Below are 15,753 nucleotides of genomic sequence, written 5' to 3' on the forward strand. Positions count from 1 at the left end.
TTTGGCTGCACAGACGAGCACAGAACACTGTTTAGAGTCCCAGCGTCAGAGGAGATGAGAGAAGTGCATTTATTGATTTATTTACTGTATATTGCTGCTGCCACACAGATCTCAAATAAACATGCGATTTATTTCCCAGCTGCTTACCTTCACAGACATAACCGACTGTTTTTGTAACTTGTGTGTGTGGTTTTAACGTAAACTTGTGTGTGAATGAGAACTTAGTTTAGAACTCATGCTGTGACAGCCGCTTTCTGTGCGTGTGCTTCAGATGCGTGCGCTCAGAAAACCATATATCAGGAGTTTAAACTCATATGGTTTAAAACGCATGATTTCAGTGCGATAAACATGATAATCAGAACCAAAACAGATGTTTTAGCAGGTACGAGCTGTAAAGGCGCAGCTCTATTCTGGAAAAGGGGGCGGGGAGCAGCAGCTCATTTGCATTTAAAGAAACAGGCCCGAAAAACAGCGTGTTTCTGCTTCCACTCAAAATAGACATTTTCAAAATGTTATAATAAATGATCCGTGGAGTATTTTGAGCTGAAACTTAACAGACACATTCTGGGGACACCAGAGACTTATATTACTGTAACACAGTTCGTAGTCACGGGAAGGAGGCGGGAACCGGCAAACATTTAAAGAAAACTTTAATAATAAAACAAACACAAAATAGCCCCTCGCGGACGACTGTCGCGCACAAACAGAACCAAAACACAAAATAAAGTCCAGGCCTGGTCCTCTCTCGTCTTTCACTGTCGTCACTCCTCCTTTTATCCTTCCGGAGCTCCTCCGTGAGACTCGAGACCGGTGAGTGGTGCAGGTGTCGCTCATTATCAATTACTCCACTGGCCTCGCTCCGTTCCCACGGCTCTCGGCCCCGCCCCCACTCGTCAAAATTACATATTGTAAAAATGGGCATAATATGTCTCCTTTAATTGTTCAGCCCTTAGCAAAACTAATGCACACTATTGTATCAGAGGATAATACCCAGGTATTTTAATACAAACTCAAGTTTGCACACGCCAACTCATCCTTTATTACTATTGTTCACATTTTGGAACAATGTAAACAAGTCATCAAAACTATGAAATAAACACGAGTATAAGAATTATGTGACTGCATGGTTGCTTTTGTACTGTATGGTTGCTCTTAAGATCAAAAGGTCAAGGATCATGTGACAAATTTAGTTAAGTGTGACCAAGTTTTGACCATGGTAATGTTATATTACACAAAAGCATGGAAAAGTACAGTATCATTATGCTAGCAAATTTTTGGACAATAGTACTTGCATGCAATACTCCAAGGTAAATATACTTCTAACATTGCTGATGTTTAACTATGATATTACCATAATAAATGCACATAAAAGCATGCTATAGTCTATTCCTATAGTGCATGTCCAAAAAAACATGCCAATACCATGCTGCTTTTTACACCATTTGTACACAGCCATGCAAGAAAAGTATTACCCATCTCTGACTGCATGTGTGCACGATATATATGCACTGCACAACTGTATGACTCACTCTTACCAGTGAAAGCAGAAGACAGAGAGGAACAGTGAGAGAGAGAGAGAGAGAGAGAGAGAGAGAGAGAGTGTGTGGCTGATGTTTAACTATGATATTACCATAATAAATGCACATAAAAGCATGCTATAGTCTATTACCAAGGTGCATGTCCAAAAAAACATGCCAATACCAGGCTGCTTTTTACACCATTTGTACACAGCCATGCAAGAAAAGTATTACCCATCTCTGACTGCATGTGTGCACGATATATATGCACTGCACAACTGTATGACTCACTCTTACCAGTGAAAGCAGAAGACAGAGAGGAACAGCGAGAGAGAGAGAGAGAGAGAGAGAGAGAGAGTGTGTGAGCGAGAAAGAAAAGGAAACTGGTAGAAGTGGAGTCATTTATTGGCACTAAAGTGTGATGCCCATTTTCCACCGGCAGTTCCTCATCAGAAAACACCAGAATAACAACAATCGCTTTTTAACTGCCATTGCTTTCTTTTGCATCCTGTGAGCAAGAAATCCCATCATGCATGTTCTCTCCTCATATATATTTTGATGAAGAGGCACCTACGTCTGCATGAAGTCATGATTTTCTCCGGTGTTCACAGTCAGCTGAATAAGCAAGTGGCTGTGTTAAATATATCTGTGCGTCTGCTCTGCTGTGTATAACACTTCATTACGATCTGAACAGCTGAAGCCATCTGTTAAAACTCATAATTCCCATTAGCCATCGGGACCATCAATATTAGCTGGAGTTTATAAACACCGAGTCATTAGACAGATGCATGAAGGTGTTTGTGGTTGTTTCAGTAATAAGAGGATTTATGCTAATGTCTACAATCATCATGTCTAGTAACATCAGCTTTCAGTTGACAGACGCAGCACTTTTTTTATTTGATTTGGTTATAAATAGATTAAATGAACACTACTAACATTATTACTCTGTTCCAAAATTTAAACTGCCTATGTAGGCTGCATTTTAAGGCATAGTATATTCTTTCATGTTTTCATTTTCAAATTATAAAGCAGGATTAGCATGTATTCTTCACAGAGAAGGCTTGGTGAAAAATGTAATTCAAGATGGCGGACAAAGTGAGCGAAATGTCAATTATGAATAGAACTGATTAAACTTCAACAATTATAGATTAAAAACTAGTTCAGTCTCATTACAAATGCAGTATTTCAAACAATACTTGTGTGCACCATGTATTTTTATGCTTATTTGAGAATCAGTGTTAGCTTAGCAACATGCTAATACCACGCTCTATTGAAATCAATTGTGATTCAAATTTCTTGTGCATTTAGACATAGCCGCGAGAACGTATTTTGAGGGGGGGCTGAGAAATAAAATGGGGTGCGGTGGAGGAGGTTGGGGTCACGTGACCAGAGTGATGCGAGAAGACTGCGGATCCAAAAGCGCAACTTTTGTTAAAACGAAAATTTCTTTGTTTAAATAAGTGAGCGTCTTTATTGTTGCTGGGTTTTCATAAAAAAAAAAATAATGAACCACAAACTAAGTATTCGTTTTAAATAAGGGAAAAGACCTTATTCAGGCTATTTGGGTTACAACACAAGGCTACAATCATCGTATTCAATTTGTTACTATAAGCTAGCTGTTTAATTTATGCGAATTTGCCATTGTTCTATTTTATGGCTGATGTGTTTTGATTCATAAGATAATAAACCACAAACTACGATCGTTTTAGCCTAAGAGGAAATCCTTATTTATTTGTGATAAATGCGGGTAAAACATATCCTTATTCATTCTGTTAATAAAAGTTCAAAATTTGATATAGGTGAATTTGTCATTGTACTATGTTATTGTATTGCCTTTTTCCCATTAATAACAATAAGCCATAGCATTCGTTTAAGTAAGGGGAAAATCCAAAAACCTTTTATTTATTTGTGTTACAAAGCGGGTACATCAGCCTTATTTGTTCTGTTCATAAAAGTTTTATGTTTAATAAGCGACTTTGTCATTGTAGCATTGCTGATGTTGTGTGTGTTTTTAGCATTAAGAGTAATATTGAATCAACCTTAAAGGTGCAATAGGTGATTGTCTTCAGAAACATTTTTTGTTATGCATGCTGGTTGAAAGTCTCTTCACATCACGATTGCAATCATTAAGTTAAGTGGTCTAAATGTATTTATCTGTATTTATATATTTTGTGGAAGGTGAAGGACAAAGAAATGTTCGTCCAATCAAAACGTTCGGTCCGAGCATTTTAATTGGCTTTCCTACCTGCCTGTCAACGAATGTATTCGCATACCTCTGCGCACCCTGTTCGCACAGACAGGGTACGTCATCAGCGCGTTCACGCACGCTGTGCAGACAGCGCGAGAATGGCAGACAAACATCAACAACCCGATCTTCCTTCCTGGTATTGCAGTACTTTTAAAGTTTTCTCACCGGTGAATGACACATGATGTATCCCAGCGGTTCCCAATTCCAGTCCTCGCACCCCCCGCTCTGCATATTTTGCATGTCTCGCTTAGTTAACATATCCGATTTACATAACCAGCTCATTAGAAGTGAGCTCTGTGCATGAACTGTCTTCCGATCAATATGATCCCAGTCCCTGAGCGGGGGAAATCCGTTGAAGTTTACTTCACTTCGGAATATGGGCTAGAATTGGGAACCGCTGATGTAGCTTATTGTAATGTTGTCTCTGGTCTGTGAGCGTATATGTGTTCAGGGGGCATGGCTTTGGACGGCGATTGCAGGGAGGGTGGAACGTTCGCTTTCAGTGCTATCAGGCTAAAGTTAGCATTTTCCAAGATCTCCTACTGCACCTTTAAATATTAATTTTGTTTAAAAAATATAGGAAAGATCTAACGTTAAAGATCAAAATAAGCGCTACACGCTCTCGCTATTTCTCTGCTGTCTCTTTGCTATGTCTGTAGAAATCATAGAAGCAATGGTTAAACACGAGTTAAGTTGAATCAAATTGACTGTGAAAGTAGTTTCGGCTTTTTTTTTGGTTTTGTTTTTATTTTAATTAAATTAATGTATTTATTCAGCAAGGATGCATTAAAACGATCAAAAGTGACCTTAAATACACTGACAATTTTATAAAATATTTTGACTTCAAATAAATGTTTTTCTTTTGAACTTTACATTCATCAAATACATTGTAACTATAATTTTAATCATTAATTCTTAATTTGGGTATGGCACAGACGTTACAGGTTATAATACAATAAAAAAAATTCAGGGCAACAAATTATTTTTTAAGTCAGTTTAATAAGTCGAAACAAAAAAAACTGCTAAATAATGCACTTATTAAAATTATAGTTACAATGTATTTGGTCACTTTTGATCATTTTAATGCATCCTTGCTGAATAAATATTAAATTAATTTATTTAAAATGAAATAAAAAAATTAATAAAAAAAAAGCCGAAACGACTTTCACAGTCAATTTGATTCAACTTAACTCATGTTTAACCATTGCTTCTTGTCATTATAGGCTTAGGCTACTATTTTCAAAGAATTTTAATGAATATACAAATTAATAAAAATACATTTTATTTATTTTTTGTAACAAATCGTTCATTCATTTATTTTTAACACTGCACCCCCATTTTTTCATGGGCTACACTCCAGGGGGTGCTGCAGCACCCCTACTTCCCGCGGTAATGCATTTAGCGTTCGTGAGCACCACCAAGACGTAGTTTTGCATTACAGTAGTGGCTCTGGGCATGTGACCAAAAGCACAAATCTTATTGGCTAGCCAGTTTTATTTGCAGTGCAGTGTAAAAGAGATTAGAAAACCTTTCTGTAAAAAAATCCGACACTGATGTCATGCAAATGTTCATGTTGGTCTGAACCGAGACCAAACCAAACGTTCACGCCGAATATTCATCTTGATGTAAACAGGCATTTACTCATGGAACAACAGAACTTCTTCAGCTAATCATACACATAAATGAGACTAATTATTCTGTAAGTGAAAATTACATCCTGAAAATGGTATTAAGGGCCGGCATTCACACCAAGTACGATAACAAACACTGTAAGCTTTAATAATCATTCTAATTCAGCGAGAATAGTGCAGTTCACACCACAACTAAAACGATAATGACACAGTGGAATAATATCATTGGGATCACTTTCAGAACAATTTCTTTCCACCTGATGAACAATGTAAACATTAACAGCCAATCAGAATCCACTCGACTTTAAAGAGCTTCAGCATTTAAAGCGACAGACAACAAAACCGCAGTGCACTTACAACAAACATAACCTTATCGAGCTTTGATGTGGATGCTAATTTAGGCTACGTTCACACTGCGAGCCTTAGTGCTCAATTCCGTTTTAAATGTGGCCAATATCATATTTCCAGTGTGAACAGATTATGGTTCTGAACTGACCAGCATGCGCAAAAGAACGATACAAATAGGGTTTCCCGGTTTTCACAAAAAAATCTGCCCAATTGCCTCTCAAAACTAGTCCAAAATTAGCGCTGTCATACGGAAGTAAACATGGAGGACATTAGGTAAGCAATTATGCGTTTATTTATAGTGTGATATGCTGCAGAAGCCAGCGAAATTATGCACAGACAATATGAAAAATAATGAGAAGGATGTGACAGAGTTCTGAAACTTTTATGATACGAGCTAATGTTTTGCTTGTATATGGAGTTGTCACTATAATACTTATGAGTACTGGCACATCACTGTACTTCCACCGACTACCATTCGCAACTGTCTTGATAACTTTGGGGATGTAAAATCTTTGAAGTGTCTCCCGTCAGCGCGGAATTATGACGAATGTCGATCTAGAGCGACGCAAAAGTCACATGAATTCCGACATGACTGTTCACACTGCGGTCGTATTTCAAAACATCTGACCTGTATCGGATTTAGCACCACATATGGAAGTGGCACAAATGGAAATTGAAAAGATCAGATTCCATGTGGTTTGTGCGGTTCACACCGTCATGACAAAAACAGATCTGAGTCACATGTGAGCAAAATTTTTGCGAATTTGGGCCACAATTGCCTGCAGTGTGAACATAGCCACAGTTATCGTTCTTGTAGTGAATGAGCCTTTACATTAAACAGCCCTGAAAACTGGCTTCACACAGCAAGAGAAGCTTATAACCATCTTCAGAAGGGACAAAATGTCGAGATGGTCCTCACTGCAGAACACAAGATCCAGGGGGCGTGGTTGGATCCAGACCCAACTCCTCCCACCTTCCAAATACCAAAACCCACCCGTCTCCACCCGTTGATCCCTAAACCAACCATTCTCCACCCCTAAACCTACCCATTCTCCACCCCTAAACCTACCCATTTTCCACCCCTAAACCTACCCATCTCCATCCCTAAACCTACCCATCTCCACCCCTAAACCTACCCATCACCACCCCTAAGCCTACCATTCTCCAGCCCTAAACCTACCATTCTCCACCCCTAAACCTACCCATCACCACCCCTAAGCCTACCATTCTCCAGCCCTAAACCTACCATTCTCCACCCCTAAACCTACCCATTCTCCACCCCTAAACCTACCCATCTCCATCCCTAAACCTACCATTCTCCACCCCCTAGATGTGGATACAACCACGCCCCCTGAGTCTTGTGTTCTGCAGTGAGGGGCTACTGAAAATGTCCTCAAGACCACTGCAATCGAACCAGTTTTGGATTATGATCGTTTCTGCACATGATGGAACATCAATCTGAGACAGTTAGCTCACTAAAGCACATGTTTTTTGGGTAACCAGTGCACTTACAGCGTGTCCATCCTCGTGCTCCACCTTATAGTGTCTGGGCAGCGTCTCCACCTCTCTGATGTCATCTATCGTGATGTCATTGGGAAACACAGCAAAGAGTGAGGTCACATACATGATGATGGACTTCTTATCCGGCAACTGCACCGCCACATCTGAGAAACACAGAGAGAAAGAATGAATATGAATATGGGTGTGTGGGTTTATGGAGTTGCTCTATGAGGCCCCTCTGATTAGTTATGGCTCATGTGAACTTGTGTTCAGGAAAAGACATGTAATCCAATCAAGTCCAGATGATTAGTCTCAGGATCTGGGCTCTGGAATGTGCTGGACACCGGTTTGTTGACTGGCATTGTTTTATTAGTTTGATTCCCTGCTTCAGGCGTAAACAACAAACTGACAAGATCTCCAAACAAGGCCAACATCACGTCAGATAATGGTCAAGAACGCGAATGAAAAGTTAATTAGGGCTGTACAAATAATACAAATAAAAAATCAAATTCGCAAAATGGCTTAGTGCGATTATCAAATTGCAAAGGCTGCAGTTTAATAAAATAAGTACATGTGCTGAATGTTTTATAGTGAAGTGCGGCTCTGTGTTCATTTACATATGAGCAGCTCATTATCTGCCATTATAACATGCATTTGGAAATGCAACGTGCAACCATCTTCTCAAACTTTTAATGAGAAACGCTCATCAAAGAAAAGGCAAGCTTTAAGGGCTCTCAATTGTATTAGTCACCAATGGCTTAATGTTTGAAAGTTAAGACAGAAATATTAGTACTGCAATTTTACAGCTGTAATGTGATGCATTATATTGTTGTTCCCAAATGCTTGATTTTTTAAAATAATTTTACATGGAATTATTACAATAGTCATTTTTATTTATATATATATATATATATTTTTTTTTTTATAATCCTCTACAATAATACAATAAAACCCTTTGCAATAATTAAAAAAACACACACACACACACACACAATTCGTTTTTGCCCCTAAATCGTGCAGTCCTATTGTCCACTGTAAATAGTGTAGCAATGTATGACGCACATCTCAAAAAAGTAATCTCTAATGACTGGACTTCGCCAAACAATGGAAAATGTTTATCGCTTTCTGCTCCTATTTTGAATTGGAGCAGTTCTAGTGTCACGATGCTTCTTTACCTTCTGGATCCAGGAGTCTCTCAATGTTGAGTTGATCTTTGGCGAATGTGAAAGCATGGTCCAGCCTCTCCACTGGGGTTAGACGAATTGCTTCCTCCCAGCTGAACCCATGAGGCCTGAAACACAATTCACATCAAGAGTCTAACCGGCCGTTCACACATTCACCATCAATGAGAGTTGACATGAGCAACAGCTTTCAATGACGAGATTCAGTTCAGGTAGTCACTTTGATTACAGAATGCAGTTTTGACTGTTTCGAAACTGAACCTATGTGGACCGAAAACCACATTTCTGCTGCGGTGTGGATGAAGCCCACAGATCTGGATGATATTCAAGCAGGTCCACGTGAATCTACATCTACTTCTGCATGTACTTCAGAAGTACATCTACTTCTGTCATTCATAGCTACACACCCTTGCGTGTTTGCTTATTAAATATTTGCAGATCTGATAACTCTTCGGGTGCCAATAAAGGAGTAGTACTAAGCTCGGTTTAACACACTTTGTTTAAACCTATTATGCAGGTTTCCCCACAAAACCAGAACAGAAAATGTGGAAAAAGTCTGGATTACATCTGGACCTACCGACTTGTTCTCAGTCCCTTCATCCACAAACATTTTACATTGCTTACATAAGTTCATAAAGAATTTAGTGATTAAGGTGCAAACATGCATAAAATCCTCTGAGAATTTGTCTAATAATAAATTACAAATCAGCTTTGTGTTTTTATCTACCTTTTCATCCGATGTTACATTTAAGTAAAAAAATGTGTGTGCGTGCGTGTACGTGTGTGCGTGTGTATGCGTGCGTGTGTATGCGTGCACATGTGTATGCGTGTGTGCGTGCGTGTGTATGTGTGCGTGTGCGTGTCTGTGTGTGCACGTGTGTGCGTGTGTATGCGTGCGTGTCTGTGCGTGCGTGTGTATGCGTGCGTGTGCATGCACGTGTGTGCGTGTGTATGCGTGCGTGTGTATGCGTGTGTGCGTGCGTGTGTATGCGTGCGTGTGCATGTCTGTGCGTGCACGTGTGTGCGTGTGTATGCGTGCGTGTCTGTGCGTGCGTGTGTATGCGTGCGTGTGCATGCACGTGTGTGCGTGTGTATGCGTGCGTGTCTGTGCGTGCGTGTCTGTGCGTGCGTGTGTATGCGTGCGTGTGCATGCACGTGTGTGCGTGTGTATGCGTGCGTGCATGTGTGTGTCACCTGAAGTGGTGTAGGATGGCGTTGAAGGCCAGGCCGTCTGCCCAGCTGGTGGTGAAGTTGAGCACGTTGACGTTGTTATAGTTGCGGGTGCAGTTTCTCACCCAGCTCAGCAAAATCTTCTCGCTGTTGGTCTGCTGAAGACTGGACATCACATCCTTCATGACGTCCTTGACCTGCACACACACACACACACACACGGAGAGGATTGTTAGACTATATTATTAAGGACTAGAGATGCACCGATAAGACCGGCCAGGGACCGGAATTAGCCGGTTTTCCGCATGATCGTTTTGACATCACACTTATGGTGACTGATAATGTATTTATGTCATGCTAGATGAGGCTTGCACAGCCTGAGTGAATGAGAAACTCAAAACAAATGAGCGCAACAGCACACACAAAGTTAAAGATGCATACTGTGGTAGAAAAATAAAATACATTTATAATATGATTTAGGTACGCACGACCAAAATGTTTCCACATGACTGCAATGTGATTTTATACAATAGTAGTTCAATAAACAAGAAGTTCAAATTAAGTGACTTGACACAATATTGAGTGTTTTTGTTCAATTTCGCTGATAAAAATAGTTCCATTCAAAACCACAGCAGAACCGTTGTGTGTCTCCGAGCAACACAGCAGTGTTTGTTACTGAATAAATTCACGTTTTTGAACGAATCGAGTGAGTCAATGATTCAGTAACCCATTCATAAAGACAGTCACTTGCCTCGTTTCTGAATGAATCAGCTGTTTGAACGAATCTGTTGAATGAAGGACTAAATGACTCACTCATTCAAACAATCATTTACTGCCACCTACTGGTTTTTGTTTCATATTTAAAACTATCATTGCATTTTCCCCAACATTTCAAAAAATATTTAAAACATGAATCTATAAAATTCTTTATGCATCCAAAATTTTGTTGTGTAAATGCTTTTATGGCACCTCAACTTCATCAAACAGTCTGTGTAAATACATCTAATGCCACTTCATATGCAGCTTCTGTGTTTGCTGCAGTGGAAAGACGGAGTCTGTTCAGACTAATTTAATTTGAATGGATTTCATTGAAACAATGTAAGAATTTGAAATGTGAAAGATGACACATTTAATAAGATCAATGAAAATAATGACCATTTAAGAATTTAGTGGGAAATGACATCTGTTTTGTTACATACAGCAACTCCTTTTCAGTTAATTGTTATTTCTACCTCTTTTCTTGTCACAGAGCACTTTATTTTGAGAGTTGTTTAAGTGAGAGAACATCTGTAACTTTGTCCAGATTGGGGGAATTGTAATGTGGAATTTAAAAAAAAAATTGCATTAAAAAGGTATTTTTGTTTGTATATGCTGTAATTATAGTTTTTAGAAAGAAAATCGGAATCGGCAAAAATCGGTATCGGCAAGTCACACTTACAAAAAATCGGAAATTGGCCAAGAAAGTTTTTAGAAACATGATTTTGATAGTGAAAGCACATCAGATGTCTTCACAAAATTAGTTTTTGTCATATTTGCTTTTGACATCAGAACCTCAAAAGTAGCAAAACCCATATACATCTTGTGTCTTTGAAAAAAATGTTCCAGAAATATGTTTGCACACAAAGAATCCAGATTTAAGAGCTGTGTGTGTGTGTTTTCTGACCTGCCAGTGCAGTATGATGCTCCAGATGAGTCCTAGAGTGAGCTTATGATTACCATCGACAATATCAGTCCCGCCGATATTCACCAGATCCACCTGAAAAATAAATAAAATTAAAATATACAAAAAAAATGAAAAAAAATGTAAAAGAAACAAGACAAATATAAAAAAATTTATATTTTAAAATATCTTTTTTAAAAATCACAAATAAAGAACAAATGTATTTAAGCTCAAATAATCTAAAGCAGTTCTTTAAAAAAAAAGGATTCATTAATAAATGTTTCTGGTTTACTGTGAAAATGAAAAAAAAAATAAAAATACAAATAAAACAAGAATAATTACAAATTCTCTTACACTAAAATACACTTTACAGGAAGGTTCCATTTCTTAACATTACTTTTAAGTACACTAATTAACATCAACTAACAATAAAAATCATTATTTATTAATATCAGTTAACATTTAATAACATTGCATTATTAAAATTAAAATTTACATGTTAATATTATTAAATGGACCTGAGGTAACGTGAACTAACAATAAACCATTGTATTTGTATTGCCCAACATTAACAAAGACACAATTTAGTTTCTTTGTTCAGTAACAAAGATACTGAATTGCTCATTGCTATGATGGGACTTTACTGTAAAGTATTACCAAAAATTATTTTCCTAATCTTTCAAATTGTATGTAATAACACTCCCCACCTCTGAATTACTTTTTGACTAATATAACCACAGTTAAAAATAGATCCGAGTCTGACCTTCATTATGTCCAACTAAACTCAAAAATGTTACATTACAAAGTAAACGTTTCATACTGTATCACGTCTTGAATGCCGTTGCATGCTTTCATATGGAATATATAAACACACAGTTGTTTCTAACCTGCTATCACTGACTCATTGAGAGAGGATTACGGGCCGCTGGCGTGATGTGTGTGATTCTGTGTAAACATGCCTATCTGACAGTGTGTCTACAGGTGTAGATTAACCAAACCTACACTTACAATTCAAGCGTTCGACTTAAGCTGTCATGTTTGCTTAGAGAGTCAACCTCAAGCATCCCTCTATCACTGCGTTTAGAGAGCCAGCTCAACCTCAACATAATCAGAGTGTAATATTCAAAGAACGTAATCCATCAACAGCAGCGTCACTAAATAAGATTACTGGAGGATCAGCAAACATCTGGACCAGGAGCGCTTGTATCGGTCAAGAGATTAAAACACAGGAAACTGTGCTGAGTGAATATTCACCACTCAGCTAATTACAGGGAAATGATAGACACTTATATCCGCCAGGACAATTAATCATCCAATGTTAGGTCATTTTTGAAACGTTCAGTGTTTGCAATGCCTGTTGGTGCTTTTCCTTTATATACATTTGTTGTAGGGCTGCGAAACACACAATTTCTGTGATTATCTATTTATTGTTTGTTTAACACATTATTTTTATTGTAAAAATGTGTGGACAAACAATTAACTAACAGCCGAGAGAGCTGATACACTGACAGAGACAGAAACACCACTATAATAAATGCACAGCTAAATGTGACATTATAATGGGTTTATATGAATATTGTTCAGTTAAATAAAAATAAAAAAATGAAATGATAAAATAAATGTTTTAATAAATTTAAAATAAAATAAAACAAATTTAAGATAAAACAAATTCAAAACAACAAAAAAATTTAATTAAATTAAATTGCACTAAGTCCACAAAAGACAATGATCTGGAACATGAGTGAACATGCAAAATGTGACAGGAAAAACACATTGTTTATAGCATCTGTGTTTGTGGCTCTGTTTGGTCTGTCTGACTCCAGGCCATCAAAGCATAAAGACATGTCGAAATGTAGAGACCTTGCCGTCAAAACGCCACGCTAATGACCCTAAAAGACACACAGGAACTGTAAAGCGTTTTAATTAGGCTGCCCTTGCTGTACGTTCCCCTAGGCAGCGTCTGTCAGCTTATACGAGGCAAGAAATAAAAATAATTTTCTCCCGCAGCTGAAGCCCAGAGAGTCACCCAGCAGCAAGGACACATGGGAAGGTAGAGAGAGAGAGACTCACGCTGCTCTGATGAAGGACCTGCAGCACGCGGTTGACGTTGTTGAGGGAGTGAACTCTAGTAGAGCCTCGCTCTTTGGTCTGAGAGACAGAGAAAGAGAGTTACGCCATACAGTCACGTTCACCAATGTACAGTACAAAACAGTGCTAGAGTATTACTGTGCTTCTGAACATGCACCATGATAGTACCAGGTTTTCTTTGAAATGCCTTGGAATAGTGTTGAGCAAAATAAATTACCATTCAAAAGTTTGGGGTTGATATGATTATTTTTTTTACATTTTCTAAAGAAATCTTACTAAGGCTGCAGTAATTTGATAAAAATCAGTAATATTGTGAAATATTATTACAATTTGAAATGTATATATTAAAACTGAATATACTATAAAATGTAATTTATTGCTGTGATCAAAGATGTATTTTCAGCATCATTCCTCCAGTTTTCAGTGTCACACGATCCTTCAGAAACCATTCTGATATGCTGCTCTGCTGCTCAAGAAACATTTATGATTATTATAAATGATAAAAACATTTGTGCTGTTTTGTCCTCTTTTTTAGTTTTTTTTTCATGAATAGAAAGAAAAGCATTTATTAGGAAAATAAATATTTTATAACTTTATAAATGTCTTTACTTTTGATCAATTTAACGCATCCTTGTTAAATAAAAATATTATTTTCCCTCCAAAAATAAATAAAATAACAAAAAACAAAGCAAAGCAAACAAAACAAAGCAAACAAAACAAAACAAAGCAAAACCAAGCAAAAAAAAAAAAAAAATGCACTAACCTCCAACTATTTTCCCCCTTTTTGACGATATTTAATATATATCTTGATGTGTATTGTATTTGCTGAAAAATTTCTTGAAGGTGATTTTTCTTCCAATCAGAAGAACCATTTCAACCAAACAAAGTTAGTTGCCAATTTGATTTGTAATATTTGATGCAACAATTAAAAGTCCACACTTTTTTCCACACTGATTAAACTAAATGAACAAAAAGCATATGAACGAATCAAGTTTTGAAAGAGCCAGTTTCACCTGATTCAAACCTTAATGACCAAAATCATCATAAAGAAAATGTTTAATAAATAAATATTTGATAAATTACCCGGGCCTCTCTTACAGTACGATGTCAATACTATAACACAATCATTCAGTTTCGCAGTCTGATATCTGATACCATTCACTCCATCAAAATAATGGCGTGCTACTTTACATAAGAGCTACATCTCACATGAGCCCATACTGTGAAGATGAAACACTGTAATGAGTTTAATCAGGACTGATGAAGAGCGATGAAGATGAAGCCCACAGCCTCTGTCACTCAATCGCTCTGTGTGTGTGTATCTCCAAATCAGTGTTTGATCGAGGCAAAATATAACACACCATTCAGACACATTACACTCGATCGCTACTCAAACCCTCCCAACCATCAAACGCACGCGCACACACAGACACACAGACACACAGACACACAGACACACACCAGTGTGTTTCCAGTCAGCCCCTCCAGGAGATCGAGGAGCTTTCTGCCGTCTCTCAGGTCAGTGAACATGTCTTTGATGGGCTCCTTCCCCGTCTACAACACATAACAGTAAAGTTAAATGCATATTAAAAAATAATATTTTCCATTGTTTTTTTTACTAAACAATCAAAAATCATACATCACATAGTAATAAACAACAAAATGTACCTTCCCCTTTAATATTTTAATACAATTAAAATAGTTAAAATGTACAACAAATAAAATACAAAACAATGCTAATTATTATTTGATAATTATATTACAGTAGTGAACGTTTGCAGTGGATCAAAAAAGACAAGAACAGGTATTGTTTTGGTTTTAGGACAACTTTTGATGAATGGTTTTAATCCACTTCAAATGTTGACTACTGTATTATTATTAATAGCATATTTAAAACAATAACTATATTAGAAATGCCATGTAGAGACATGTTTGACTACAAACTAACCACTGAATCAAGTTTTGAAAGTGAAAGTGGGAAGTCAACCCAAGAATTGACTTACAGCTATCTCAGCATATTACCGGGATACATGCACATGCAGCATTTAAATAATAACATACACAGGGTGCACAGATGTTTTTCGGTCTGGTTCCCATGAGAGCACCTGGAGATTTGCTTTGGTGCTCACACTGCACATAGTGTGACCCATTAAAAAAAAACAATTAACACTAGTAATAATAGTACTATTGCACTTAAGCAAAAATAAACCGTGATGATACTGTTATATTTTAAACTAATAAAATAAGTATTAAATAAAATACAATTACTTTATAGCACACTTAAAAAGTACAGTGCTAATATTTAAATTGTAATTGTTTTTGTTGTTATTGCTGGTTTTTTTTTTTTTTTTTTTTTTTTTTTTTTTTTTTTTTTTTTTTTTTTTTTTTTTTTTTGGAGGGTGCCCTGTTT

At 37.3% G+C, this 15,753-nt stretch overlaps 1 protein-coding gene across 1 annotated transcript in view; it reads right to left on the reverse strand.

Annotated features, from left to right (window-relative positions):
• LOC107549160 (utrophin-like) overlaps positions 1-15,753 on the reverse strand; it is a 250,359-nt gene that overhangs the window by 194,964 nt on the left and 39,642 nt on the right. Inside the window, exons 4-9 of the mRNA XM_016230150.1 lie at positions 14,805-14,897; positions 13,326-13,403; positions 11,259-11,351; positions 9,620-9,792; positions 8,420-8,535; positions 7,257-7,408 (exon numbers count right to left, since the gene is read on the reverse strand). Of these exons, the coding sequence (XP_016085636.1) occupies positions 7,257-7,408; positions 8,420-8,535; positions 9,620-9,792; positions 11,259-11,351; positions 13,326-13,403; positions 14,805-14,897 (705 nt within the window). The remainder of the gene's footprint in view (positions 1-7,256; positions 7,409-8,419; positions 8,536-9,619; positions 9,793-11,258; positions 11,352-13,325; positions 13,404-14,804; positions 14,898-15,753) is intronic.

Source organism: Sinocyclocheilus grahami, unplaced genomic scaffold (genome assembly GCF_001515645.1).
Source record: "Sinocyclocheilus grahami isolate Dianchi unplaced genomic scaffold, SAMN03320097.WGS_v1.1 scaffold364.1, whole genome shotgun sequence".
In the NCBI taxonomy this organism is placed as follows: Eukaryota; Metazoa; Chordata; class Actinopteri; order Cypriniformes; family Cyprinidae; genus Sinocyclocheilus; species Sinocyclocheilus grahami.